At 42.7% G+C, this 27,933-nt stretch overlaps 2 protein-coding genes across 2 annotated transcripts in view; both read right to left on the bottom strand.

Annotated features, from left to right (window-relative positions):
* The window catches only part of AQP4 (aquaporin 4), a 175,278-nt gene that overhangs the window by 40,078 nt on the left and 107,267 nt on the right, over positions 1-27,933 (bottom strand). The gene's annotated exons all lie outside the window — the stretch shown is intronic.
* The window catches only part of CHST9 (carbohydrate sulfotransferase 9), a 243,685-nt gene continuing 216,048 nt past the window's right edge, over positions 297-27,933 (bottom strand). Inside the window, exon 5 of the mRNA XM_049697790.1 lies at positions 297-11,791. Coding sequence (XP_049553747.1) covers positions 10,703-11,791 — 1,089 coding nt within the window. The 3' untranslated portion in view covers positions 297-10,702. The remainder of the gene's footprint in view (positions 11,792-27,933) is intronic.

Below are 27,933 nucleotides of genomic sequence, written 5' to 3'. Positions count from 1 at the left end.
TCCACTTGGTCCCACTTCCCATTGATCAAAAGCTCTCCCCATCAGGTATTAACTCTCCTCTACCTACAGGTTGCATGTGCATTGGCACCAGATGCTCAGAAAGGCCCTAAGATGGGGAACAGTGTGCTTATCTGAGGAGCTCGAGGCTCAGCCCAGTCAGGATGTAGAGGTAACAGAAAGAAAGGGGCTGAAGATAGCAGGTGTGACAGGTTTTTCTTATTTGTTTCTACGTTGTAGTTAGAAAGCCCACTATTTTAAACGATTATCTTATTAAAAAGAATCAACACTTGAAAGTCTGAAATTCAATTCCACGTACATTTATTGAGTGAGACATGGTTTCTGCCCTCAGGTAACTTAGAATCTAACAGAAAAGTTAAGACACATTTTCATATTGTCATAATACAAGTCATAATGCCATAAGGGAAGGACGCAGTGCAATGCCAACATAGGGGTAGGTGTGCAAGATCCGTTCCTGCATTCATTTCTTCAACAAATATTTAGCGAGTGCCTTCTCTGGGGTTACAGGAATTCAGCGTACTGGGGGAGCCAGACACATACAGAAATAATTAGAATTCTATAAGTGCAAAGATAGAGATACACAAGGGTCTAATGGGATAATAACAGTAGTTATAATTCATTGAGCACTTATTAAACACTTTACACAAGTTTCCCACTGATTTCTCACAATAACCTTACAAGGTAGGCATTGCTATCCTCATTTTTGATATGAGAAAACTAGCACTCAGAGAAGTTAAATAAATTGGAGAAGTCCCAAAGTTTGAAAGTTGAAGACATGGGATTCAAACCCAATTCTTATGTATGACAAGCCCCAGCTCTTAACCACCATAGGATTTTGCTTCCCAGTAACACAGGAGCAGGGCATCTCATGTGAGCCAAAGCAGAGGCAAGGGATGCCTGTCCGAGCTGAGATTAGGGATTAGGAGGCCTCGGAAGGTGAATGGAGGGTAGATGATACTCCAGCAGAGGGGACGGGATGAGCAAAGGCAGGGGGCAGGAAAGCACCCACGGTCCGGGGATCACGGCCATTCTAGGTCATTGGAGAGGAAGCAGGGAGGTAGGAACTGGCAGAAAATGTGGCTGGAGAAGAATTAGGATCATGGAGGACACTGCACGTGTGTTAGGAGACAAAACTGGATGATTGTCACTACTAAGGAGCTTTAAGTGGAGAAATGCCAGGCTTGGGTTTACATCTGAGAGTGAATATGTCAGTATGGAGGATGGCGTTGAGCACAAGGGTGGGAGGACGGTTAGAAAGTATTGCAGTGTTGCAGGCCAGACAGGGTGAGGGTTTGAACTAGGAAAGTAGCAGAATGGATGGGAGGAGAGGAGAAGCTTGAGGAAGATGTAGGTGGTGAAGTTAGGGGGCTTGCCTCTGGCTATGGGGGGTCAGCACAGGGAGAGGTCTGGCTTGAATCCTCGGCTCCTGTCATGGGAGACAGAGGAGATGAATGGTGATGGCATCAAATAAGGAAAAAACAGGTTTGGGGGTTAGGTAATGAGTTCAGCTTCCATCATGTGGAGCTGGGAGTGCCCATGGGCCATCTAGGTGAAGGGGTCCAGCAGGAAGTTGGAAATCTGAGTCAAGATCCACTACAGACATGTGGGCTAGAGACAAGGATTTGGGAGCCATCAGTCTATGGGTCGAGTTACAGCAAGGGGAACGGAAGAGATTCCCCAGGCAGAGTGGGTGAAGCAGCTGAGTGAGGGATGGTGCGGGTGGGGAGGGAGGGATGGGGTTAGAATGGGGGGATGGGAGGCAGCATCATGTTGGAGGGGGCCTGTGAGGAGGCCATTTAAGAGAGAGAAACATGGACACTACAGGCTGTGCAAATAATAGGAACAAAATAGAGAGAAGAGCAAGGATATTTTCAGGGAATGTGATAGTTCAATTTGGCTGGATAATAATGGGTCTGATGCCATTATCAGGTAATACTGGATAAAAGTTAGATTGCTGAGGGTCTTAAAGCCAGGCAATGAGAAGCTGGGAGCAGAATGATGCTGTAGGAAGTTTATTTTCGAAGTGTGCAGAGTGGATTAAAGTGAGAAGTTATATGTACAAGGGAACATTATTCAGTTTTAAAAGGAGGGTAATTCTGACATGTCCCAGCATGGGTGAACCTTGAGGACATTTTGCTGAGTGAAAGAAACTAGTCACAAGAGATCAGAAACTGTATGATTCCACTTATATGGTGTACCTAGAGTAGTCAAATTCATAGAGATGCAAAGTAGAATGCGGTTACCGGGGCTGGAGGAAGGGAAGAGGGAGTTATTTAAATAATAATGGGTGTGACACTTCAGTTTTGAGGATGAAAAGAATTCTGGAGACGGATGGTGGTGATGGTTGCATAATGAATTAAGAATGGTTAAGATGGTAAATTTTAGGTTATGTGTAGTTAACCGCAATCAAAAATTTAAAAAGGAAAAAAGAGAAAAGGAAAGGGAAGAGTGGTGAGGGGTAGGGCGTTTTCCAGAGGCGATTTCTGATAGTCTAGGCGAATGCTAGTGTAGCTAGAATTTGGTAGGGAGCAGTGGAACTCATAGTGGAAACATTAAAAATGCTGTGATTGTATGTCAGAAGCGCTCAGATGTTGACAATGTTATGTGGTTCAACCTCACAGAAAGGAAAGGAGAGACAAATTCTTTAATGAAGCCCAAGAAATGTACATTCTTATGATTTAAGTTAATTGCAAAATATTTCCTGGGGCACTTGCTTTCAAACTAATAACCCAAATAGCAAATATTTTCCATTTTCAATCATCTTCGTTCAATTTGAGAAAGGTTTTATATTTTTTATTGGAGAAACTCATCCTGTCTTCACTTGGTTTTTAGTGTGAAGTTGAGTTGCCAGAATTGCCCTCAGTACACATTTGTCTTTTGTGTTTCAAAAGGGGAAAGTTTCCATCTCCCCATTTCATCCTGAAAGCTTTCAAAAAGCCTGGGCAGTGCCCAGCGCTGTCCCCATAACTCACTTCATTCCAGCTCTAGTTCTTGCAGTTGGCAGCCTCAGATGCCAAGTTTCTGCTTCAGCACTGGTCAAAATCCCATGCCGGGCTTTGGTACCAACACCTGCTGACCCATCTCTCAGTTGAGAGCTTTTAACTTTCAACAGAGCAATGGAATGAAAGGAGCAGGCTTACAATCGACTAGGATTTTAAAAAAATCACACACATATAAGTGGTGCTCAAACTTTGCTGTATGTAAGACTCATCCCAGCAGATTGTTAAAAAAAAATTCCCAAGTGGGTTTCAAGAGATTCTGATTCAGTGCATCCTGGGTGGGCTACAGAAATCTGTTTCTAACAAAAATTTGGTCCAGGTGGTCCGTACATTATTTTTTTGAAGAACTGATAAACTAAATCAGGATTTATTTTTTCCTAAGGATAATTACAGTCACCCTAGTAATATTGTCATTTTAATTCGGTAATTACTCTAGCGTGCCAAGTACATTTCAATTCAAAATATTTCTGAAGAACATTTTTCTAAGCCTTGGATATATTTTGAGGAAATGAATGGATAAAATGAAGTACTGTATAGGTTACCACAGGATTTTTTTTGCTCTTTGGGGACAAAAGTTGTAGCTATTGATTTTCATGGCAGTGTTTCTGTTTTCTCCAGCTGTCCAAGCGTTGAAGTGGGAGAAAGAGAGTTTAGAGCACTGAGAAACAGAGCTGGTGGAAAGTCATCGGGAATGCTAACGTCACCCAGGATAATTGCAGGAAGGGGATGGAGAGGAGTATTATGAGCCAGATAGGGAAATCCTCAGAGAAATCTGGGAAACAGGCAATTTTCAGAGTTGAGGAAGAGTAGGTACCCCTTCAAAACAGGAGTTTTTGCAGGAAGGTTATCGAATAAGAGTCTGGATACATCAATGTGAACCAGTTTTCGTCCCTAGATGCCAAGGTTCTGAGGGCATGAGAGAATGACTCATCTCTGCTGAAGGGGATGGGAAGGACGGTTATTTCCAGGGGTACCCAGTGGCTAAGACAGAAGGATGCCAAAGAAAGGTATTGGATTTCTCCCAACATCTCTTTTGTTGGTCAAAAGAGATTTCTTTAAACGATGAAATATTGTTTGGCCATCACACTGGATAGAAGACCAAAGGACAAGCAGCATTTCGAGTGAGGATAAGGAAACCCAAAACGTGATGACCTCAGGGATGGCACAACACAAATACAGACAAAGAAAATATTCAGAAATCACTTTTCCTTTGGAAGCTTGGTGGATGGAAGAACATACTCTTCAGAGCAGGGGTTGAAAAGTGGGACACTTAGGAGTCAGCCCCGCAAGGTAAATGAGTGATGATGGCTAGGTGGAGAGCATGAACAAGAGAGATCTCTGGCCTCATCTGAAGGGGCTGACCTTGATTCTGCATGTTTTCAGGCAGACAGGTAGGACGCAGGGTAACAGAAATTCCCTAACACTGACCAAAGAGTCCCAATTTAAAATGTTGCCAACTAATCCAAATAGTAAATAAAATGCATTGTAGGTCAAACCAAACGTATCTGTGGCCAGATCTGGCCTGTAGGCGGCTAGTGTGGTCTTAGCTTTGGAACCAGAGAGACCTTGGTGGGAAGCTGGCTCTGGAGCTAGTCATTAAACCTCTCTGATCCTCAGTTTTCTTATTTATAGAATGATGGGTGGAATAATATGTAACTTTCATATTCTGGGGAATGTATGAAACGTACTGTTCATGTCAAGTGAATGTATGTATTTTTCCAGTGTCTGCTACCCAGTAGGTGCTCAGTAAATGGCTCTTATATTGACCAGAATTATGCATTTTTTCAACATTTCCTCTGAAAACTCCATAAACAAATATGTCACCTTAGAAATGTATCAATACAAGATTGCTGTGTCCACAGCTATCCTTTAGGTTAAGGTGTGACTGTTAGTATAGAAAAGGCATGTGGCTTGGGTTCACTTCCCCCAGTTGCCCTGCTCTGGAACCTCCTCTTTAGATCCACTGGGCCTATAGATGCCTGAAAGTCATAGGCAGAAATATGCACATTATACACTAAGAGAAACAGTAGGGGAACCTTTACACAACGTCACAAAAACATTTATTAAAGGAACTCTTTCCATGCAATGCTTTGCTAGAAACTGTGCAAAGTGAAATAAACAACACTCTTGGAAGACCTAAGACACATTCCGATGACAACAGAGATTTTGTATGCATATAAAGAGGGATATAGCAAATGAACAAATAAATTAATGAAGAAAAAAAAAAGTAAGGGAAGGAATGCCTGCATTCATTGGCAGGAGAAGAAGAATGGGATGCATGTCGTATCAGGAGGAGATCATTCTGCCTTTTTCCATTGATGAGAGCACTCATGAGAAATAAGATTTGAAAATTGGCTAGTCTAAAAAGATTCCTTGGTGAGTTAACATGAAATGAATGTCCAGAGAGAAAGTATTTCAATAGAAGAGGCTTAGAGCAGAGGCTTAGAGATGAGAAAAAATGATCGCTTAAGTGGATTTGAAGAAATTCACCTGGAAGAATAAGATCCTGGTGAAAAACCAAGACGGGAGGGACTAGGCAATCCTGAGAATTAAATGATGCAGGGCAGTACTCTTCTGTTGGACTCAGAGTTGGCCTTCCTCAGGTAGAGCGTCCGCAGGCCTAGGAAAAGTCTGCCGCCTTCTAGCTGAGCACTTATTTAATTTGACTTTTTCATGGTGGTTTTCAGTTGGTTTAAGTCAAGCTGCTCCTCTATTCTTTTCTACAGTCTTCCTGAGTTAGGTTAGGGTTATCTAACTACTAAACTAGTACTGGGGATGGGAACTCAGGAAAAAGATACGAGCTCAATTGCTTAGTTTCTAACGGTAGTCATGGAGCTTTCCCTTTGGCTGACTTGCTGAGTCATGAGTATCTACAATGGCCATCAAGTGCTGATGTGTGGAAAACAGGCCGAACTCCCTTCCTCTTGAACTATATCCCCGGTGACCTTGCCCACTGCTGTATCTGTCTGGACTTTCTTGTCAAAATGACATTGTGTTTCTGTTAGACTAAATTTGTTCCAAGGACTTTTTTTCTCTTTTTGAAAACTTTGTGTCTCGTGATCAACTAGGAAAACAAAAAAAGGAGGAGAGAGAGGAAGTGTAATTTTTTATCAAATCTTTGAATTTGTCAATTTAACTCAACAGGAATAAAGAAATAAGCTGATTTGAAATGTCAAAAAAGTTTTCAGCTGCCAATATATATTTCTTTCCTTTGGTTGTTCTGAATATAGGTAAGAGAAACCAAAAGTAAGTAGTTAAGTTTATACTATTCTAAGAAGAGTGTTTGAGGCTTTCCTGGTGGTTCAGTGGTTAAGAATCAGCCTGCCAGTGCAGGGGACACGGGTTCGAACCCTGGTCCGGGAAGATCCCACATGCCGCGGAGCAACTAATCCTGTGCACCACAACTACTGAGCCCACATGCCACAACTACTGAAGCCTGAGTGCCTAGAGCCCGGGCTCCACGGCAAGAGAAGCCACGACAATGAGAAGCCTGCGCGCTGCAATGAAGAGTAACCCCTGCTCCCCACAACTAAAGAAAGCCCGCGCACAGCAACGAAGACCCAGCACAGCCAAAAATAAAAACAAATAAACAAATAAATTTTTTTTAAAAAAAGAAGAAGAGTGTTTGGTAGTGGTATTTGCTGCTTGGGTTCATTCTGCCTCCCCACCTAATTACCAGCTATGCCTCTTTAGCTGGTAATTTAACTAAAGCACACCCTGCTTTAGTTTCCTTTATTATACATGGGAAATGGGGGTGCATATAGCAACACCTAACTTAGATTGACTATGGAGATTAAATAAATTAATGCATGAAAAGCACTTAAGTACTGAATAGCTGTTAGCTATGATTATGAATATTACTATAATGATTATGATTAAGATTGAGACGGTGTGACCCTAGTGGTAGAACTAAATTATGTTAGCCCTGGTCTAAGGTCCTCAGGTGGCTGAGCTACTATGAGACACCTTGGTCAACCATTCTTCAAATATCAGGACACACGGGGGATGTCAGCCAGGGGCAAAGTTTCTGCTTCACCATATTCCACAAAGGCCTAGAGTTTTAAAGGTGCCCCAAGGGGCCAAATGAGAATTCAGAGTAGGGAGATGTTTATTGCAGCCCCAGCTGACTAATTCCAACTTATACTAATTCAGCAAGTGATGTTTTCAAAGAGAGCTTTAATATTCAAAAATTCTCGGTATCTGCTTATATATTCCCTTCAGCTAAGCACTAATATACAGTGTTTAGGAGATAACACCTTCCTGAAGAGTAATTATTCATGAAAAAAGTGTAATTAACAGGCTTTTTTCCTCTTTGTCATTATAAATGGTGTCCAAGTAGTTCTTGAATTGCTAGATAATATTTATAGACCTTGAAGTTAGAGAATTTAGCGAGTGGCCCCATGTTCCCATGGACAATGGATATTTCCAAATACATGTGAAAATCAGAAAGTTGGGTGTCCTGTGCAAAAACGTCTTCGTTGAAGTTTACGGCAGTTTCTGGACGCAATCACATCAATAATGCATATCCATGGGTAGTTTACCAGGTTAAGTAACTGTGGTTTTTGGCTTCATTGCCAACTTGTTACCCTAATAGTAATTCCAGACACGAGAATAACAGAGTGAAGGGGCCTGTGCTACTGCTGTCTATAAAAATAAATAAGATCCTTAGGGTTTAATTAGAGGACTAACAATTACACCTAAAGCATGCTAATGTTAAAATGGGAACACTGGACATCTGGAAGATGAGTCCAGATTTGGTCACTTGCCTTTAGGAAACTAAATCCAGGAAATGGTGAGTGTCCAATGGAACAGTGATGCTCACACTTGGCATTTACACTCAGGCAAAAGTGACAAAGGTGAACGTGAGCTGGTCTAAGAAATAGAGTAATTCAGGGGAGATAAATGGGAAATGTATTTAAAATCCCAAGGAATCCAGGATGATGATGGCTTCTTTGGTCCTAATGTGAAAAGACATCATTTAAAAGGGAGAGCAGATACATTAAAAATGTTCTTCCTACCTAAAAACACACATGGCCCCTGGAAATCAACCACACAGGATGCCAGCTGGCATGAGAGTCCACTGAGGAAAAGAATGACGGAAGGGCTAACTATGGTTACATAGGGTCTGAGGAAAGGGTCAAGAAAGGAGTTTTTACAGTGTAAGATATAGAACGGCTTTGATAGAGAGCACTGTGTATCGTTGACGTCCTCTCACCCTTCTTCTCTACCACCGATGCCAAACAATCATATATACACATATATATGATTGTTTATATATATATATATATACTCCATCCTCTTAAGTGCATTAGAAATGTTAATAAGAGAGGACGCTCATTTCCATTTTTTCCCCCAAAGTTATGAAAAGAAAGGTTTTTTGTTTGTTCTTTATATGGTTTTAGGAATAGCTTTGATAAAACTTCCCCTATCCTTTAGAGCAGATCCCATCTAAAACTAGTTTTGTGTAGTTTAGGAATAAAACGGCAGGCTGCTGGGCATATTTTCTATTCTTTCTCTCTCTTTCTCCATAAAAAGATAAGTTCAATGTCTCTAACTGACTAGGAATCCACTCTACACGGTATAGCAAAATTTAAATTATACAATTTAGATTACTCTAGAGTGAAACTACTTAAAAACGGAGAGCACAGCTTAAGTGTATGGTTTAGAGGCAAGAGTGAATAGAGTGGAAAAGTAGTAAAAGTTTGGTTTAGAAGGTTTAATACTTCTGATCTGGCGGCCTGCTGCAGTTCCCCTCTCCTCGGGAGACAGATGGGATGCGGCAGGTGGGTGTAAAGAATGAAGCGATTCATGAAAGCTCAGTCATGAAATGGGAAGTCAAAATGAAATAAGCACAGTTGTAACTGTCTTGGTCTATTAATATTCATATATTAATACCTACTTTTCTTTGAGAGGCATTACTGAATATTTACCGACAAGAAAAAATGATAGGACTTCCCTGGTGGCACAGTGGTTGAGAATCCAACTGCCAATGCAGGGGACACGGGTTTGATCCCTGGTCCAGGACGATCCCACATGCTGTGGAGCAACTAAGCCCGTGTGCCGCAGCTACTGAGCCCACACACTCTAGTGCCTGCAGGCCACAACTTCTGAGCCCACGTGCTGCAACTACTGAAGCCCATGCGCCCAGAGCCCATGCTCCGCAACAAGAGAAGCCACTGCAATAAGAAGCCCGCTCACCGCAACGAAGAGTAGGCCCCACTCGCCGCAACTAGAGAAAGCCCACACGCAGCAACGAAGACCCAACACAGCCAAAAAAACAAAACTAAACTAAACAAAACACAAAAAACCGTTTGAGAAGAGGAACATATTCAAGAAATGTGTTTAAACAGGGTTTGAATGTGTGGTTTGCTTAACTCAGAGTAACCGTTGACCAATTAAAATAGATGTCCCATCCAGACGCGTCTACAGATTTAGAGCTCCTTGGAAAAAATTTCCAAAATGCATTACAACTTTCCATAGGGGTGACACATGGTCCTATTTTCTGAAGGCTTTGATTGACTGCTTGAATACAATAGTATTTGATTCTGTTAGTATAGAATATTTTAAACTTGAAAAGAAAATACCTTATTTTGTTTATGCATAAGCCTATTAAAAAAAGTTTCTAGGGGCTCTGTGTTTATTCTCTAGAACATAACCTACCTTTGAAGTGGTTTATTAGTTTTTAAAAAGTCATTCTCAAGCTGAATAATTAGACAAAAGCTATTCTTAGAGTACATTCCACATATAAAGCTATGCACATGGTGCTTTGATTCAAATAATATTCTTATAAAACTTTGTTATTATTTGAGGTCTATATTCAGAGTGGCAACTTTTGTTTTTGATGATTATTCCATCCTGAAACAATTTCCCCCCTGCCCAATTAAACCAGAATGAGGAGCACATTTATATCTGATGAGGCTTAAATTTCTCAGTCGCCTGCTTCAAAAGTGAAGACCTTTAGTGGTTACGTTCATTTTGTCTCTGCACAAGGGGCTCAAAAGGAAACAGAATCAATTCCCTTAAGTTTTTTCTGGAAGAGGAAGGTTACTTTTGTTGCTTTGATCTTCGCATGCTGTGCATTTTTTATTGGCTGTTGAATATAAAAAGCCATAGCTTCATCTGGTTTTTCTGCTGTATTCTCATCTTGTAAATCACATAATGCCTTCCAATCTAAAGTAAAATGTTCAGGTCCAAAACACCATTTCAAAATGGATTTATCATTACAGTTGATGGAAAGCTTTCCAGGGCTGTAAGAAGACTAGGCAACAGTTGATTCATATGTCACAGACTGCTAAAAATACCTCCATGCACTTTAGACAACAGATCCCAGGATGGAGACACACGCTCATGCCATTTTAGATCGCTTTTCCTGCCCTTGCAAAAGGCAGTTGTACCTAATGTAGCAGCTGGCTAGGTTATTGCTTCTATAATATAATCCATAATGCAAAAGCAGCTCTTTTCCAAACATTTTAGAGCAACTGAAGTTGTGTACATGTCTCTGTGGTAATTTTCCTATAACTTTGTGCCAATTGGTTTCATACTCTTTGGTAAAAAACCTTCATTAAACCAAGACAACTGCACTTAGTTAAATTTTTCTCATAGTGAGAATTATAGGAAAATTACAGCTAGCTGATTTGAGGCCATCATCATGAAGTACATCCAGGGTGTTAGAAAATGAATGCACACTACAAAAATGGAGTTGTATAATTAAACATCAAATAATCCAAGTAATAAAAGTCATAGATTAATTGTCTCTCAGTTCTAGTCAGATCCTTTAAATACTGTCTCACCACCTGAGCATTGGTTCTTTTATCAGAAGAGTGCCTATCCTTAAAGTTGGGAAATTTCAGCCTTTTTGGAGCCCCAATCAGCTGTAAAAAGTAATTGGCATCTTCTTCCAAAGTTTCAAATTTTCCTACAAAATCATAGTGGATCAAACATGGGTAGCAGAGTTTGCTAATCTTTTCCCAGTGAATGTCCATTCCTACTGGACGGTGGGAATCCAGCAAATAGTGGATGAACTCTTTGAATTTGACGCCAGATCCATTATTTAATTCTTCTTCACAGGCATTCGGCCGATATTTCTTTATAATTGCCTTTCCAAATACCGGATGGTAATAACTATTGGGGTGTTCAAATTTGTCCCTAAATGCAGACACTAACCTTTCCATGGGATCACGAACAAACACAGCTTTGGTGTAGGTATTTAAACGAGCATAAATCCCTTTTAAGTCAAAGCTGTCGAGCTTTTTCAAATGCTTCCCGTAGTGAACAGCATCATGGGAGATGTTGTACGCGGAGGGGGCCAATCCGTTGAGTACCATCAGAATCCTCTTCCAGTTGGAACAGCCAGCCTTTGGTACTTCGCAGTATAAAATTTTGTGTTTATCTTCTACATAGATCCTGGAGACCATGTGAAAAAGATGGGATTGAGGACGACTCACCCCACCGTACTTCTTGCAGAATTCCTGAAGGAAAGACCTGCGTTTTTCTTGAGTTGCATCAATTCTCCTCCATTTGCTATCTGTGACTAAGCTTTTGTTTAAAGGGCGAATGTCCACCGGCCAATTCATTTCGCTGAACTTCCTGAAAAGGGTCTTAGTCCCTTGATGTTTTTCAATCAACTGAATTGTTGGTGACCCTGTGATCCTACTCAAAACTTGAGCCTCTCCTTGGGAGTGGTTGTTCTCTGTGAAGACCCTGATAGGCCTCTCAGAGTTGAGTAGATTTTCCTCTTTATTCTTGGGATCCTCGGACATGTGGGACTTGGGGTTCTGTTAAAATAGAGAAGGGGAAATGTTGAAAGCATATTCACAAATGTGGGTATTTGATAAGGAACTTAAAATATTTATTTTAAAATGCTATCAAGGGGCACACATTTCGTGTAAGCTGCCAGAACAATTTAGCAAAGCATGTGGAATATACATTTTGTAATAAGCTTCTTCATAGAAAACGTAACGATGAAAGTGGTATCCATGCATCACTTTGAACCAAAGCTTCACATTTTATAGTATATATATTTGGGCTACTATGATATTCATTTAATGTCCATGTGCTGCATTACATTAATACTCTCATACTAAACTATCTGAATATTATTGGGATAAAACTACTAGTTATTGATTTGAATCTATGATCATAGTAAGTTTGTTATTGTTTTTGTACTGTGCATCTGTGGGTATCAATTATATAATCTTACAAAACGCAAAAAAAAAAAGAAAAAAGGTATACACAAGAAAGAAAGGAAAAAGGCCCTGAATTTTCTATCTGAGCTCTGCCTGTAATGCAATAAAATATAACTCCATCATTTTGTAGGTCAACGATTCTTGCCCTATTAAGGAGTGTGTTACCTTCAAGCATTGATTTAATGCATCTGAATGTAGATACAAAATGTAGCTGTATTTGGATTGAAATTTTTGTTGTTTTGGGGGACATTCTGTAATGCGCAGAACAGTTCAAAGTAATAAATTACAACTTAAAATTGTAGCAAGGCCAATTATAAAATTCTGGTGACCGCTTCAGTTTTCCAAGCACTTGCAAAAAGTGATATATATTATTTTCCCTTGGAAAATGTTTTATTTTTCTAAATTCATTTATCACAATAATTTCATAACTATAATCATGTTATCATACAATTTCATTCATGTATGAGCCCTTCCCTCTTTCCCAAGTGAAGAAAGACTAGGGAAACCGAAAGTCTACTTGATGTCCTGCTGCATAAAATTGTATCAAAAGTGGAATTTACTTCTCTTGTCAGTGGGATGAATCAACCCATTTACTGTCTGCTCTTCATCTGACTATATCCTTCCTACAACTCTCGGAAGTGACTGGATAAAGGAAGACATGGGAGATGGGGTTTACAAGGTGGCATCCTCTGATAGTGACAAAACTTGTAAGAACCTTGACTTTTACTCTGGATAAACTACAGAGGCTTTGGAGTGTTCTGAGCAGTGAAGTAATATGATCTCACTTAGACTAGAAAGAGATGGTTGAGAAGACTGGACTGAGGCTATACATGTAGGGTTGTCAGCATGGTATTGGAAAAATGAATGAATAAATGATGTGCTGGGGGAGTAAAGCATAGGGCCACCAGCCTAGGTGTGGAGGAAGTGCTGGGGAACGTTTCCTAGAGGAGATGTGTATATATAGAGAGACAGAGGTAGATAGCTATAGATATAGACCTATTTACTATTATGTTCTCAGGGTCAAGAACGGTCTGTAGTCTCTAGTTGTTGCTCTCAAATATTTGTTACATGAAGGAATGAATGTATCAGTCAAATTAGGTCTTCAAGGATGATTAGGAATTTTCTAGCAAATTGATCAAAAGAGCAATGAAGCACTGTGTATGGAACCACCTCCAGGCATCACAGTCCTTCCACTAGCTGAGCTTTAAGGAGAGATGCTTCTTTCTAGTGGAAGAATATTGACTACGTAACCCCTGATCACCATACACCAACTTGCGTAGCCCCATAGAACAGCCTCCAAGCTCCTCCACACCACTGAGCCAACTACTTGGGGTTTCAACTCTAAAAGCATTTGTCTGCGGTCTTCTCAGAGACTGCCAGGGTGACTTGAAAGCCTTGAATCCCTCTTTACCCCTGATCAACAACTTGTAGTCTGTAAAACTTTCACATATAATGTAAAATTTGACTTGAGGTTCGAAAGATCATGGGGTTATTGGTAGACAGCCTGGGAAGTGCTTAGCACAGCCCTGAAATCAAACTGCCAGTACACTTCTGCTGCTACTTCTTCAACAACTCCAACTATAGATAATAATTGCTATTATGGTTTTAATAGCAGTCTTCATCATAATAGTATTCTATCCCAGCGACCTAGTGAATTTCAAGGATCGCTGGTTGTCCATTATTATCCAGAATGTTATTTGCGTGTCTCTACACATGCCCCAGTTAATTCTCTCCCTGCCCCATTAACAAAAAGGAAAACGAAAGCAGCCTTCCACTGTGCTCTCTGGATCTTCAGCTTGTGGTCATCAAATTCCTCTTTAATCTCCGGAGACTTCTGGAATGTTTGTTTTCCATGACTTTTTCTAATGAAACCTGGATGGCCCCCAAACCTCTGCTTCCCTTGCACTTTTTCAAGTAGATGAAACTTCAATTCTTTGGGCAGCTTGTCCCTCAGGCCAGAAGATAGGGAGCTATTTCCTTGTCCTTCCCTGTGGCTTCCAGGACACCCCCCAGCAAAACCCTCCTGCTTCTGTGAAGCACGGGTGTCCTGCTCAACCTCCCTTTTCCCCTCCCCATGCTGTCACCTGCTTTTCTCACTGACCTTTCATCTTCATGCACTGAAGAGTTTAGCTCCCGGCTCAGACTCTGCTTCTTCATCTCCACTATTGTCATCACGTGTAGTGACTCCGACACCCAATAAACTCTCTGCTCTCTTGACCATCTTGCCTTTCGTAGAAGTCTCTCCATTTCACATGGACCTTGCCACTGACAGAGGCTGCGCCCCCTCCATCATCTCTCTGACCCTCATTGTCTAACCTTCCAGTACATCATTGCTTCCAGTTTTGCAATTCTATGACCACTTGTCACTATGTTATTCAAGCTCTTAGCAGCCAGCATGCCTGGTGGCGCTCAGAAGTCACCTCTGTAGGGATTTGTTCCCTGTCTACTTTGTCTAAATTATGTTCCCCTCCGAGATTTTCTCTCACGGAACCCTGCTTATTTTGCTCATAGCATTTATCACAATATGAAATGATTGTTTTACTTCTAAGTTGTCTATTTTCACCCCATCCACATCTCTTGCACTAGAATATGACTGCAGAAGTCTAATCTTTCTTGTTCTTTGTTGGATCTCTGGTACCTAGCACGTTGCCTGACACATAGAAGATGACCAATGAATAATTGAGTGAATGTGATTACAATTTAATGATGGGCCTCTAAGCAGTTGTTTTATGACCTTGTCGAAGAAAAACAGTGCTAATCAGAAGATCAAGGTTAACTTAGATAAATAATTGACCGATTCTTTTAAGGTGCCGAAAATCTGTATTCAAACAAATCTTTGGCAGAAGAGAAGACAAATAAAACAGGCACAGGTAGAACTGCTCATGCTACAGTAGGCATGTAGGTGGGAGCCTTACCTGCCTGCGAAGTCAGATTGGTTCAAAGTCACTCAGTGCGGCCTGGTAACTCCTGGAGGCTTGCCAGCTATCTGGACTCCTAGACATCACTGTGGACACCCCAAAAAGAATCTGAGGATGGGGTCCTGACTCTAACTTAGACAAGCTCCCCAGGTACTCCACAGGCAATAATGGCATTTGGGGTCCACTGAACCGGAGCATAGCAAAGGAAAGTAAAAAGTAAGAGTTCATCTCATACCATCCAGGAGAGAAAGGCTCCAAATATGGTGGACATGAATATTTCAGTAAGCAGAGACAAATGCTCTATTGTAGGCAGGGTGTCACATCAGGCCTCACACGGACCAGATGAAACACCCTACACCTTCACCCACTTCCCTTTGCTGGAGGTCCCTGTTCCCCAAGCTACTTTCCAGTCACTGGTTTGACTGGGGAGATCACTACGCAAGGGAAAAATTCATTGCTCATAAATTTGACTTCAGTCTCTTCATTTAACTTGTTTAAGGCACACGGGGCTTCAGCACAGGTGAGAACCCAGTCCCAGGAAGCAGCATACACTCAAGGACCTGTTTCTTCGCCAGCCACTACTTGAGCGACTTGAGCCCTGAGACAGCCATGCCAACTGTGAGAGCAGCAGTGACACTGGCAGGATACACTCCATTTGTCTTATTTGGTTAAGCATCTTCCAGTCCCAGATCAGATTCGCCTGTGTCAGCACCTTTGAGTGACACACACACCCCTCTGGCTTACGTCGCCTGCAATATTTGACAACATGGCTTTACTCAGGGCTGCCTCTTCAGTGTCGGCCCAACCCTCTCAGTGTAGAGCAGGCGACTCACTCTTTGGTGCTATCATGGGCCTGCGCTAGGATGGGAGGGTGGCCTGGGGCACCAGATTGTGCCCTGGGGCACCAGATTGTGCCCTGGGGAACCTGGGGTCATGCTGAGAGGGATTTCTTTTCAGGATTTCAGGCTGAGAAAGAACGCAAAGGAAGAATGTATGACATAAGCTCCCAGCAAAGCAAGACAGAGCGGCAAGGAGGAGTAGAGTGGGGGGGGCGGGTCAGAGGGGGTCAGAGAGAATAGATGACTGACAAAACAAAGTGATGATCCAGCATATATTTGCAAAGTCTTATCTCTTCATGCATTAAGATACATTTTATCACTTTCATTTTAAGAATATTATTTTATCAATAATAAATTTTGAAGTTTTTTGAGGGTTTCCAAGATAGATAGTTTCTCCTGAAGATGACAGTTTGTTTCAAGATGTCATTGAAATGGCTACTGAGAAGTGTCAGTGGCCACAGCCAACTCCTTTTGGTCTCCCTTTCTTCTCAAGGCCAGGTATGAGTGCCACTGGTCCTGATCCCTTAGCCTGAGGCTGGGAGCCTTCAGGGTCTGTACAACCTCATTTCCCAGAGCTGGTGCAGAATGAGCCCATGCTGGACATGGGAAGATCACAGAGGGCTGCCTGCCCCCTGCAGCCCAGCCTCAGTAAGTGCAACTGTGCGAATGGAGAAGTGGGGTAAGAAGGGGGGAGGGAGGAGCCCGGGACAGTCCAATCCTTCCTGTTCTTTTCTTTAGGCAGAGCTCCAGTCCCAGGAAGCAGCATTTACCTGGGGAACTGTTTCTTCCCCACCCATTACTTACCGGTCCAAGGTTACTTGAGCCCTGGGAACACAACGCCAACTGGGAGAGTGGTAGTGACAATGGCAGGGCTCGTGTTGACCGATCACAATTCTCTTATATCGAGACACTGATGGACAGGATCCTGCCTAATCTATTTACAGAGACACAGCTATCATCAAGAAAGCAGGCAAGCATAATTCTCTAAAGGTCCTGCAGACACTGCGTCATCAACCCCCTTTCCTCACTATGATTCTATAATCTGTTTCTTGTAAGGAGCAAACATATCTTGACGTACCTTGCTCAGAAATACAATCACAGTCTATTAACTCCATCTACTCCCCACACAAGAGAAAACTGCCCACAGTAGGGGGAAGGACGTCTCAGGCTTCACACAGGGGATTTTCTTAGGGTCGCCCATAACTGCAGCCACTAGCAACTAGACTACAGCCTATACTGTAACAAGATGAAAGTGCGTGAATTTGAGGCACCACGCACTTGTGGAAACCGAAGAAAAGGTGCGCACTTCTGGATCAGTTCTCTGACCGATGGGAAGACTCTTGCCTCACCTGCAACTCATGGCCTATATATTGAGATTCCCAGGTCCAGAGCACGCTCCCTCCTGGGCAGGGAAGGATGTATTTATACCATTTGGCTGGGAGGGTTGGTTTTCATGTCTTGGCCCCTGTCAGGGCTCCGGCCTCCTTTAGTTAAAGCACAGCTGTTGGACCAAGGCCGTAGGGAGAGGATGAGTGGTGATGGTGGGTTTGGGATGAACAACGACAGAGCGCTTCACGTGTGCCAGGCGCTGCTTCAACGAGTTAATCCTCGCCCCACCTCTGTCAGGTGGTTACGATCACGTTTCCGTTAAACTTACTTGGTGTCTTACGACTGGCAACTCCTAGAGCTGGGATTAAAATTCAGGCTTGCCTGGCTCCAAACCTTGTGTTTCTTACCATACGGCACATGTTCACTCTACAGGGCTCTCAGTGCCATCACATCTGTAATCTGTTTCCTCGCCCTTTGGTCCGCGTGAATACTATCCTTTGTACCGAGCTACACTGAGATGGCCACATGTGCTGCAGTCAGCTCTAGAGTGTGCAGTGGACATTGCCAAACCTTTGTTGCTTCTCTTCTGCAATTTAAACTACATATGTTGGGTACCAAGAACAGATGCTCTATTGGACAGTCCCAAATAATCAGCATGGCCGAGGGGGTACTGGGCTCTTGTTTCTAGAAAAACATGATTTGAGCCAGTGTTGCCTGGACTTTGGGTTTCCTGTGATGCTGCATAAACCATACAGAAATTGTGATCATCAGCTCAGCTTTTATGCCTCAGAACAAAGCTCCTTACTCTCATGGTATCTTTATTTCCTCTCCTGCTTCCACACTCTTGTTAGAAACATCTATCCAGACTTGGTGCTTATGGAGTGATGATGTCTTCACTCCATCCCCGGTGGCCTTTTCAAGAGAACTTATTTTATATCTTGGTATTTCAGTGGCTGCAAATCTGGGAAAACACATAATATGTGAGTACTTCTGAGATGTGTGTCTGTATCAGGGATGAAAGGAGGGAAGTTGAAGGTATCTTTCAATCCCTGATGAACTCCCAGTGACCAGTGCATCTGGTCCCCATGGCTTTTTATCAACAAGACACTAGCTCTATGACTCCGTCTCCATGGGGATTTATACGCTGAGGAAAAAATGTCCGTTTCTTGCTGTGAGTAATAGGACCCCTGAGTGCTGAGTCGCAAGCATCTTCTACCGCCCATATTCATCAGCAGGACCGTGTCTCCTCAGGACCCTCGTATAGAACTAATTTTCAGCACAGTCTAGTTTCCATGTTCTAGGTTAGTACCTTATCAGATGGTTGGCCCAAAAGACAGAAACCAAAAAGTTTTGTGTGTTGCATCCTGGTTAATTTCTCTGGGGTCCTATCACCCTCCAGGTGGTTGTCTCCAAGGTAACTGGTATCATTCTGCTCTACTGATCTCATCTCTTACCTCCATCCAGTCAGTTTCCTGTTGGGTGTCTTCTTCAAGGTATTTCCAGCCCCCAGCCCCGCATGGTTACAGAACAAGGAAGACAATCGTCGTGGTCTACAGGTGCTCAGACAAATTTGCAAAAGAACCCCTGAGTGCCAAGGTAGGTTGTGAGACACACATTTCACACCTATTTCAGCCCAACAACTTGTGAAATGGGAAGGAGACCAGACTTAGTAAATTTTTACTCTTATTCATGCTTTACTTGCAACTTACAACTGACCTTAACTTAGTACTTTCTACCAAATCAACCTCACTCACTGGAATAAGATATCTAACCAATCAGCTTGGGGTAGTTGACTCAGCCTCCCATGTATAAAAGAGAGATAATGATGCCGACTTTATGGAGTTGTGAAAAATGAATGGAACAAATACACAATGCCTGCCAGGTAGCATATACTCATTAAGTGTGGCTTTTAACCACAACTTTTACATTTCTGCCAAGAGTATCACCTTCCTGCAGTAACCCTGGGGACCTTGCATTAATCTTTGCCTCAGATTGTTAATTCGCTTCTCATACTCAGACACCAAACTCTATTCATTTTTTCTCTAAACTGTTCATTCCCACTATCAATGTATCACTTAGACACATTTTTTTTCACACCCAGACTCTTGTCATAGCCTGTGAGCAGGATCAAGCGAGGCATTCATTTGATGGGTATTTATTCTGAGCATCTAATATGTGCCCTGTTTAATGGCATTGGGGCCAGAGGGGCAAACGACTCTGACAAGGGTCCTGTTCTCATGGTACTTACATTCCTGTGGGTGAAGATAGATAATGAACAGATACATGAACAAAAATTTTGATGATGATACGTGTGATGCAAACACTAAAACACAGCGATGTGGCAGAGCATGAGTGGCAGGTGGAGAGTGGGAAGACCCCGTGAACCAGGTGTCTAGGGAAGATCTATTTGGGAGAAGCTAGTTGAGCAGAGATCTGAATGACAAGGAGAAACCCCAGTTCTGGGAGCGGAGTGTTGCAGGCTGGGGCAACGAGGGCAAAGGGCCCTCAAAGGGGAATGAGCCTGGTCAAGCGGAGGGACAGAGGGCAGATGGTTGTCGTGTCAGTGCAAAGGGCCTGGGGACTCAAGAAGAAATCAAAGAGAAGGGCAGGACCACATGCTGTAGGAATACCAGGCCACGGAGAATTTAAGATTTAGGATTTAGGTCATGGGAAAGATGCAGGGTTTTATCAGAGGTGTAATATGAGCCACTGGAAGTTTTATACGGTGGATAACACGATGTGAAGCACATTTTATAAAGCTCACTCTGCTGGCCAAGTGGAGAATGGACTGGGGGCTGTTAAGAGTGGAAACAGAGTAGCCCGGAGAGAGGCTGGTGGCTGGTATCAGTGGAGAAGCTGTAAAAAGGAAAAACACAGGGTATGTGTGGAAATTGCTTACTGACTGATGACAAACCTGCAACCCGAGCATTCGTTTTTTCAGGATTTCTCTTGCATGAAGAAGGGTGATTATCTGTCAATATTCATTGCACCATTGAGCCGATATGCAATGCATGAATCATCTCTGAGATAAGCAGATGAGGCTTTCTTGTAATCTTTCTATTTCGCTGAGATAATTTCACTTGCTTTGGAGTTTATGAGGCCATAAGTGGCTCCCATCTGTTGATGAACATATTTCTAAGAGTCATTTAGTCTCAAGTATGAAATACTTGAGGGGAAGTTAAATTGCAACTTTTATATTCTGTGTCATCTTAGTAACAGAACCAAAATTGGAAGCATGTGTTCAATTTTGGTCTTTCATTTTCAAAGCTTTAGGTCAGGCAAAGAATTAATTTCATTTGTTTACAAAGCAGATTATGCCTAATAAAATCTATTTTGTTTATGGTCACATTTTAGTCAATCCATTGCCTTAGAAAATGAGAGAAATCTGATTGGCTAATTAGTCAACATAGTAAATTACATTATTCCGCATCCACAGAACATTGGCCTAATTGAATTATCCAGTAATGGTATGACAGAAATATTTCCTTTTAATACATTTTGAGCAAAGGCACATACCAGTGATGAAACAGTGAATAATCTTGTTTATTCCACCCTTGTTTGATGATCGACCACAGAATATAACATAAGACTTCTATGGATAATAACTTTTTCCACATTAAGGAAAATGAAGCAAGGTAGCTTTCAGTGGGATCCTTACTGGTGCTCTGAATTTTCACTACTTGTCTGTGCCTCTTTTCCTCCCCAGAAATTTGTTCTCTGATAAGTGCTAAAAAACTGTACAAAAGCAAGTTTCAATAAAATTGGTTTTAATTTATGCATAATCAAAGAGATAGGCTTGATCACCTTCTTTCTCTAGTGAGAGGTAGAAAAACTCTCCAGGACACTTTCTTTCACTCTTGAAGTTCTGATGAGGACTGTTTCCTCAACCAAATTCAGATACACACAAAAGTCTACACACAGTATCAGGGATGCCCATGGGATCTGCCCTGAGGGGCCAAAACCATTTATATTGCACGGATTCTACAGAATTGGCCTTGTATTAATGACCACTACTTGTTATTTTTTTCTTTCTTTTTTTTTTTTTGCGGTACGCGGGCCTCTCACTGTTGGGGCCTCTCCCGTTGTGGAGCACAGGCTCCGGACGTGCAGGCTCAGCGGCCATGGCTCACGGGCCCAGCCGCTCCGCGGCATGTGGGATCTTCCCGGACCGGGGCGCGAACCTGTGTCCCCTGCAGGCAGACTCTCAACCACTGCGCCACCAGGGAAGCCCAGTACATGCTATCTTGATAGTTAAAATGTTTTTTAAAAAGGACCTACCACATCATAAATATCTGTATTCTAGACTCTCACAACCAATTGCTTCAGTGCTGGTGTTAAGATTGGAGTACTGGTTAGGGTGGTCATAAGTGGGATCATTTAATTAATAGAAGAACTTCCAGAACAAGTAGTAGGACAGCACAATAGCGAAGAGAAAGGATTTCACAATGAGATCCATCCACCTAGATTCAGATTCCAGCTCTGCCACTCATCACGTGTGTGCCTTTAAATAAGGATATTTAAAGCAGCAGGGAACAGTGGCTGGTGCCTACACGGTAGGGTTAGATTGCCTGCTTCCATCCTGGTGTGTGATCTGGGGCAAGGCATTTAACCTCACTAACGTTGACTCCCTTGATTTGTACCTGCCTCCCAAGGTTACGGCTGTGAGGTTTTAATGAGATAATTTTATGTAAAACTTATCATAATGCCTACACACAGAAAGTTTATTAAACAATAATAATGCTATTATTATTATTAATTTAGTGCTAAGCATGGCAGGACCTGAAAAATTACTAAATCTTTCAAGCTTGAGTTTCCACCTGTATAAAAAGGAGATTAAAATACGCATCCTCTTGGGGTTGCTGTGACAAATAAATGAGATGGCGCATTACATGACTAGCAAAACTCTTGGTTACGATTATCCAGAAGCATTCTGAGTGGGAATGATCTTGAGTGGGAATGCTTAAGTGAGAATTATCTGCATATTTGATTGCTAACAGCTCTCGCAGTGAGGCTAATAGACCATTATTTTCCTCTTGGTGTTCACGCTTTTAAAACACCCGAGGGCTGTCTTCTCCTCCCTCCCTTTGTCATGACAATATATTTCCAGAGACTACTGTCTATTGTCTTTTTCCATAGACATCCTTATACAACGTTTTAACTTTCTTGGCTTCCGAATAAAGAGGCGAGTGCCAGCCCTTTGACACTTAGACCTGAGTATCTTCTAGTTATGAAGCCTTCTGACCTTTAATAAAGCCCATCTTTTACAAATCCTTCTTTGTTAACCACCATTAGTGCCACCACTTCTGGATCATTTCAGTCTTGCTTTCAAGCATTTTAAAAAGACTCATAAATTGGGTAGCTTTTTAAAAGCACAACTCCCAATTCTAGAAGGTAATCTTAAAAGAGAATGAGGGGGATGGGATCTTTACCAGCTCTATTCATGCTGAACGTGCCGAGAGAAACTCTCTTTAGGTCAAAGTTGTCTCCTTGAGTGCATGGTCATTTTGATAAGAATAGTGCAAGGTAATGCGATCCCACTTTAAATTTAGAAGTTGTAAAGTTCACGCTACACTGAAAAGGCAGCAGTGAATGACATTTCCATGTTTACATTCGAGAAAAAAAAAACAGGTGCCAAGTCTTGACCCAAGCAAATGGTTCAGCGTTCTACAGGCAGTTATGGCATGTGGACATAAGGGTGAAATAAAGGTGTGGGTCCCCCTGCCCTTTGATCCTTTCATTCCCCAGCTGTGTGACCATTATTCGTAGAGACCACGTGCGGCCTTAGCTGTGTCTTCTGTTTCTGGTTTAGACTCCTCACTTGGGAGGGCAAAGGACAACACCTAGTTCCTGCCTTACAAGAGTCAATGGCACACCAGGTGTGAGCGGTCCGGGGTCCGGGGAGCAGCCTGCCCGCAACCAGCAGTTCCTCTGGTTTCTAGGATAATCATTTAGTGAGTGGAAGAATTTACAATGGACCAGGAATGGGTTGGATGCCTACGATGTGCAAGGTGTAACAGTGAACACAGAAATGAGTCAAACATTACATCTTCCCTTTGGGACAATACTATCTAGTTACAAAATCACATAGGAATATCAATAATTAGAATATAGAGAATATATCAATATATCAATAATTAGAATATAGAGAAAATGCAAGGGTCTATAGCAAAGGGGCAGAAAAAATAATATAAGTGCACAGAAGAAGGAGAGATTACTCTTAGCTCTGTGATGAGGAAAGCTTCATGGAAGAGGTGATATTGGAGTGAGGTCTTGGAATATGAGTACATTTTGTACCTGCAGAGAAAGGTGTGAGTATGTTGGTAGAACAGTTTTAAATAGGACACAATAGTTTTACATAAAGGAGCAGAATGGGAAATAAGTCTAGGGAGGCGGGGTGCATGCTCTCCAATGGAGATCATAGGACTTTGGATTCTGTACTCACAGGTTTGAATTTTATCCTATAGACAAGAGGTGAGTGGGTTCCATCTTGGCTTCTTATTGGAATCACATGTTGAGTTTTTAAGTTGTAGATGTCTGATCAGGATCACCCTCAACATTTACAGGGCCTAGAGCAAGAGGATGAATGGAAGCCCACACTCTGTATGTCTAAATATTCAGAAGTTTTAAAGTAAGTGATACACAAGACCCCGTCCTTGTTTCCACCCGTGGTCTGCAGCCTGTCCCAAAGGACTGCTCCGGGCCTAGAAGCTAAAGAAGCCCTGTTGCCTGAGGGCCACCCTGCCACAGAGGCCTGAGTGGCCCAATGGACCTTCAGGAGGAGGACAGGCCAGAAACTAGACACAGCTGGGGACTCCTGGGCAGTGGCTGGACCTGCCCCTGTCAAGGATGGGATGATTCAGTAAAGCTCACAGGATTCCTGGGAAGGGCAGGTTCCCTCACCTCATGCCTCACTTTTCTGACCTGGGATTGCCAGGCAGCTCTAAGTACTGCCCAGAATTACACCTGCCCACTGCATCCATCTCACAAGCAGAGGGAGGGTGGAAGTACTGTTGCTGAGGAACGCCATCTGCCTACACATCCTCCAGCTATGCGGGATGGGGCATGGGGCGTGGCTATGTTGAAACTAAAGCTTTTCTTTCTCTGGTTTCAAAGGGCACAGGCTGGTCTTTTATCCCCCAGCCCAACCTCACCCCAAAGGACCAGAGTGTCCAATTCAGCTGCTCTATCCCTCTCCAACATTTTGTGTGTGCTCAGTTGGTCATCAAACTTTAAAACATGAGGCTGGAGAGAAAAAAAAAGGGTTTGTCGGGCTTCCCTGGTGGCGCAGCGGTTGAGAATCTGCCTGCCAATTCAGGGGACGCGGGTTCGAGCCCTGGTCTGGGAGGATCCCACATGCCGCCGAGCAGCTAGGCCCGTGAGCCACAACTGCTGAGCCTGCGCGTCGGGAGCCTGTGCTCCGCAGCAAGAGAGGCCGCAACAGTGAGAGGCCCGCGCACCGCGATGAAGAGTGACCCCTGCTCGCCGCAACTGGAGAAAGCCCTCGCACAGAAACGAAGACCCAACACAGCCAAAAATAAATGGATAAATAAATAAATAAATATTTAAAAAAAAGAAGTGTTTGTCTCTCTGTGCCTGTGATGCTCGAGGCCTTCGAAAGCACATGAGCCCTCTTGGCCTGGTCTAATAGTGAGGCCCTGTCTGAACCCAACCCCTGGCCCAGAATTTCTTGGGGATGCATGTGACATTGGGGAGGGCGGGTCTCAGGATCTGCGCTAACAAAGCTCCAGGGTGATTATATGCACACGCAGCGTTAATAATCACTGCTACAAATGGGGGAGGCACTTCTGTTTAGTTATTGTTCTTCAGCAGAGGTGCCAGGTGATCGGTATTTCAGAAAGTAAAGTGGAACAGAATCCAAGATGAATGGGATGGCGGTGAAGCAGTGGGAGAGCCATATGGAGTCACCATAGAGAGCAAACGAGATGAGGGCCTGGGGGGAGCAGAGGCCAAGGGCTGGGCGGTGGCGGAGGAGCTGGATTGGACAGGGCTATGGAGAGAGCACATCGAGTGCTGGCTGGTGAGAGGGAGACATGGAGTGGTGGATGACTCTAAAGTTTCCAGCCTGGTATGAGATGAATTGTGTCCCCCACACAGATACATTGAAGTCCTCATTCCTGGTACCTGTGAGTGTGACCTTGTTTGGAAAGGGGGTCTTTGCAGATGTAATCAGGATGAGGTCATGGGGGTGGGCCCTAAGCCAATATGGCTGGTGTCCTTATTAGAAGAGAAGAGGCACGCAGGGAGGACAGCCACGTGATGACAGTGGCAGAGACTGAAGAGACACAGCTACAAGCCATGGGACCCCAAGGATTGCCGGCGTCACCAGAAGCCAGCAAAGAGGCAAAGAAGGACCCGCCTCCATAGGTTTCAGGGAGAACTTGGCCCTGTCGACACCTTGGTTTTGAACTTCTAGCCTCCGGAACCAAGAGACAACACATTAGTGTGTTTGAGAGCATCCAGTCGGTGAGAGTTCGTTGCAGCAGTCTCAGGAAACAGCTCCATAAGCTGTCACAGCCGCCAATGGCGTTGGCTCTCTCTGAACCGGCCAATCAGCGAAGGCGAGCCTTTCTCATGACCAGCACCAGAACTGGGGACGTCCCCCCGCAACACGCACATCCCGCCCGCGAGAAACCGAGCCCCAGGTTCGGTATCCCTCTTCAGCAACTAGCTGTTTAAAAACAAACTATTAATTCGCTATGGGTTCCAGTGATCTACTATCCCAAAAGGCATAAACAGAAGGTATTCATTTACTACAGATTTAAATTGCCTACCAGGTAAGAAGGCAGTTTCCAAAACTGAAGTCAAAAGTTTTTATATTCAGTATTCCCATTCTCGTACTGACAATATGCTGATTTGATTTTGAAGGTATGTTTGGTAGTATTTTAAGGTATTATCTTTAATCTATCGTAGTCAAAATTATTCAGAAAAACCTACAGGAGACTTCATCTCTACAAGGCACCTTTTTCGGAGAGGAAATCGTTGCAGCAATGAACTGCCAAAGGGACAGCTGAAAAAAATGGGTCACGCATTCATCTCATTCTGGGACGTGAGCTGCCTAGCGGTTCACTGCTCATTTTTGTCCTCTTCCCGTAAACAGACTGCGTTAACAGGTTACTTTAAAATAGCATACTAATCTCCCCAGTGAGTTACACAGGAAAGAATTCGGCGTGCGCTCCAGAGAACTCAAATAGTTGTTTGTTCTCAGAGCTCAGGTGTGGTAAAGTAGCTGTGGGCTAAAAATGCACGCTGGCTATCGGCCAGCAGGCTAGAACCCTCCCTCCGCTCCAGCTCTGATTTCTCACGTTGGCGTGCAACTCGTAACTTGCTTAATGGAAGAAGAAAAAAGGACTTGATTTTCAATTTCAATTTAATTACACAATCTATAGTGCCCAGTGGGAAGGATTTCGGGGCAAGATGAACGCTCACCAGTGCTCTATTTTCCATGCCTTTCTGATAAAGAACACTATTGATTATCCAAAGTGAGTGTACAGAAAGGTTTTCCAAGAGCCAGATTCTTTGGGTGGCAGAAGGGGAGGGCAGATCAAGAGGTACAAACTTCCAGTGACAAAGCAAATAAGTCCTGGGGCTGTAATGGACAGCATGGTGACTATAGTCAATCTTAGCATATTGCATATTTGATACTAAGAGAGTAAATCTTAAAGGTCCTCATCACGAGGAAAACAAATGTTTTGTAACTTTGGATGGTGACAGACGGTAACTAGACTTACTATGGAGATCATTTCACAGTGTACAGAAATATGGAATCATTATGTTGATTCTAATATAATGTTATATGTCAATTATACCTCAATTTAAAAAAGAAATTAAAAAGGAAGGGACTTCTTCTTGTAGCTCTTTGGCAGACTTTAGATAAATTAGAAGTGTAAGATGCCTCGTAGACTTGTATCCCCGGCACATTTTTGAGAGTGGGGAGTGCCTTCCTACATGGAAGAAGAAAAGATAGAAATTCTACTGTAGAATTAGAAATACAGCTGGCAGACACTGATTGAACAATACAACTATCTGTTCTGAGAATGACTATATAACTAATATACTTAAGACCCTTACCTCTTAAGCTAAAGTCCAAAGAATTTCACTGTCTTACTGGCACTGGAAACCATTATGATTTTATCTGGCACCAGATCAATGTTTAAGATTATAAGTAAATATTTGGTGTTCTATTTTGGTGTCTACCTACTCTATTAGTTTAGCCAAGGGTAAAAAGAAGGAAAGTACAGGAAATGAAAATCTGCCCCAGAGAAGTGGTCTTTATTTCTTGACCAACTGCTTTACCTTGTTAAGTTAATAAAGAAAACAGTTCTCTAAGGAAAGGTATTCCCTCTGTGACTTAAATAAATAAAAATGGTAGCAATAAACATTACTGGTTAACTGTTGCTCAGCCTTACCAAGCTACTTGAGTATATACAAATAGTTGAAATACAATGTTAAACAGACCAAATTCAAAAGGCAAATAAACTCTTTGAAACGACTAATTGACTTCAACATTGCACAGGGGTGGCATTTTCAAGTATTAAGATGGCTGCTACAAAGAGTCAATACAGTATTTACAATTCTATTCAAAAGAAAAATGGTACCCGATAAGCCTTAAATTTTGCCTACTGAA

This window comes from Orcinus orca, chromosome 15, assembly GCF_937001465.1.
Source record: "Orcinus orca chromosome 15, mOrcOrc1.1, whole genome shotgun sequence".
NCBI classification, from domain to species: Eukaryota; Metazoa; Chordata; class Mammalia; order Artiodactyla; family Delphinidae; genus Orcinus; species Orcinus orca.
The sequence above is the reverse complement of the archived record's forward strand: the minus strand, read 5'-3'. Positions and strand labels throughout refer to the sequence as shown.